The sequence below is a fragment of the Anastrepha obliqua genome, chromosome 6 (genome assembly GCF_027943255.1).
Source record: "Anastrepha obliqua isolate idAnaObli1 chromosome 6, idAnaObli1_1.0, whole genome shotgun sequence".
In the NCBI taxonomy this organism is placed as follows: domain Eukaryota; kingdom Metazoa; phylum Arthropoda; class Insecta; order Diptera; family Tephritidae; genus Anastrepha; species Anastrepha obliqua.
In genome coordinates, this window is record NC_072897.1 from 36,700,150 (window position 1) to 36,702,892 (window position 2,743).

At 46.9% G+C, this 2,743-nt stretch overlaps 1 protein-coding gene across 1 annotated transcript; it reads left to right on the forward strand.

Annotated features, from left to right (window-relative positions):
- Nucleotides 1-557: 557 nt before the first annotated feature.
- On the forward strand, nucleotides 558-1,742 carry LOC129250365 (uncharacterized). The gene has a single exon (XM_054889994.1). It carries the CDS (start codon nucleotides 558-560, stop codon nucleotides 1,740-1,742), a length of 1,185 nt encoding a protein of 394 aa, XP_054745969.1.
- The last annotated feature ends 1,001 nt before the right edge of the window (nucleotides 1,743-2,743 follow it).

A 2,743-nucleotide genomic window follows, 5' to 3' on the forward strand; every position in this document is an offset into this window, starting at 1 on the left:
AAAATAAAAAGTTTTATAAACACCCAAAATTAATCCTGCGAATCCGTAGCCAACTCAGGAGTTGACCGGACCCTCCAGGGTATAACTTAACATACGTTAACTAAAATAAAAAAACTAGTGCCCTATCGTGGTTGGTCTCCTTGCCGCGGGGATAGGGCTTAAATGAAGGCTAAATTCCTTCTTAGGAATTTAACCTGTCATGAACTAAGAGGGAAGCTCTGTATGAGGATTGGTAGAACACCCTTACATGCTACGGCGTGTGGGATGCTCGTCCAATCATCTATACAGAGAGTACCGTACCAACACATTCCCAAGTCAAGGTGTGCTTGGAATCGTGCCGAGGGCTGAATGGTGCAGGGAATTAAAACGTGTGCATCGCGAACGGAGTTTCCCTCTCGAATACCTGGCCGCCTTCGAGAGTAACTGTGGCCTTACCGCGGTAAGGGGCGCTGCCGCGGAGGACCCCATTACTTCCCCTAAATACTCGTTGGTTGTGGAGCTTGACGTAGTCAGGCTAAGCAACCGTAAGAAATAGATGAAAATGAACACACAACAAAATGAAAAAAAACAAAAAATATGTGCCGCGCTGCGACACAATACCATCCTCCGAAGAGGATACCCTGCTGGCCTCTAGCCAAGATACGGCTGAGTCAGCAAAGAGTAAGGGAAGTACCAGCCATAGCACACCCTTACCAATCAAGCAACAACAACAACAAACAATTCTACCACAAGCATCGAAAAAGGCGGCAGACGGCACTCAGAGAGAGAGTCAGGTCGCTAAAAAGCACAAATCCGAGGGTGCTCTCATGAAATCTCGCTACACGAAGGCAAGGTTCATTCTAAGCAAGATTGCCAAAAATGAACTCGCTGGAGCGACTGACGAGCGCGACGCGGCTGACAAATTAAAATACCAGCAGGTGGTTAAGGAGTATGAAGACTTCTTATCCAAAAAACCTAAAGAAGACGACAGGAAAAAAGGCGATGCGTTGAAGAGAAACAGGTCACAGGACGTGATCGATCAGGCACCGAAGAGACCTAAGGTGTCCAGCAGCATCGAAGAAGCAAAACAACGACCGTTCAGTGAGGTGGTTAAGGATAACCTCCTCTATGCACTAATCGATGAAACCACAAACAGTGGCAAAGTGGTCCTGCAGAAGTGGGGGCAAGTGGAGGCCAAACTGTCCAAGCTCGTGCTAGACAAGCATGTGGTTGGAGCACAGGGCGGAACTCTCCCTTCCTTCGATTCTGCAGGAGTACTTCGCGGCTGCAGGGTCATCAAGTGCGACGACGACTGGTCAAGGGTTGTCTTAGAAAGGTGTGTTGCTGAGATCAGCAGCACACTGGAAGGCTTAAAACTTAAGCTAATTCCGGCCAAAGACATCCCTTGCCCTCCTCGCGCTCGCATTTGGCTACCAGTGATGGACTTGAGCGGTGCAGAAGTGCTGAAATACCTCAAGTCACACAACCCTGCGGTGCCGATGGACGACTGGGCAATCGTGAAGGCAGAAAAACCGCAAAAGAGCAGGATGTCGTTCGTTCTGCAGATCAACGACGAGTGTCTACCAATACTGAAACAACAAGACAACAAAATGCGGTTTGGTCTAAGAAAGGCCAAACTGAAGATTTTCAAAGCAGACAGCAATGAAAATGAGGAAGATCCAGACGAGGTCGACAACAACATACAGCTAGAAAGGCTAGAAAAGCTGGACCTAGCTGAAGACGACAATAAATCCGATGCCTAGAGCCATACAGGTGAATCTGCAGCACTCGAAATGTGCTACAGAGAACTTGGATGTCTTCCTCAGGGAAGGGGACATCGACATCGGTTTCATACAGGAGCCCCGGGTCAGAGACAACGAAATTAAGGGGTTCCAAAACAACAAGAGCATCAACATTTTCTACAACAAAGCAGACGGTAAGCCACGGTCATGCATAATCACCAAAAAACACCTAAAAGCTTTTCTGTGTTCTGATTTCAGTACTCCTGATTTTACGGTGGTGAAAGTGGAGCTGCAGAAATCGGCGATATACCTGGCATCGGTGTACATGCCACACGAGAAACCGGCGCCGCCAGACGAAGTGGCTCGTTTCCTGACAACACTAAGCAGCACTGACAAACTACTGATGGGCTGCGACGCAAACGCTAGAAATGAGCTCTGGGGCAGTTCAGAGACGAATGAAAGAGGTGAGTCACTTTTTGAATTCCTATTAAACACCAACCTAGACATATGTAATGTAGGGACCACCCCAACCTTCACTTTTCCGAGCTCGGCAAACTTTCCTGGCTGGGAAGAGGTCTTAGACGTTACCCTATGCACAAACAATAACTCCCAAATAGTCACAAATTGGAGGGTATCCGACAAGAGATCCTTCTCGGACCACAGCTGGATTCTCTTCGATATTAATCTCAAGCTTGAGAAACCTCTCCCATATAGAAATCCTAGAAGAACAAACTGGCACACATTCCGTAGAGTGGCCCAGTCTAAACTTCAACACTTAAACAGAACCATAACGTCAAAGGAAGACCTAGATGAGAAAGTAAGAGCTTTCGAAACTTCCTTGACGAAAGGACTTGAAGCTTCATGCCCTGCCACATATGGTAAAACAACTTATCCTACCTGGTGGAATGAAGATCTAAGTCAACTCAGGAAAATGACAAGAGAAATCTTCAACATCTGCTACAAACACAAATATTTCAAACCCTACAAAGACTGCCTTAGGGAGTACAAGAAAGCAATCAAAG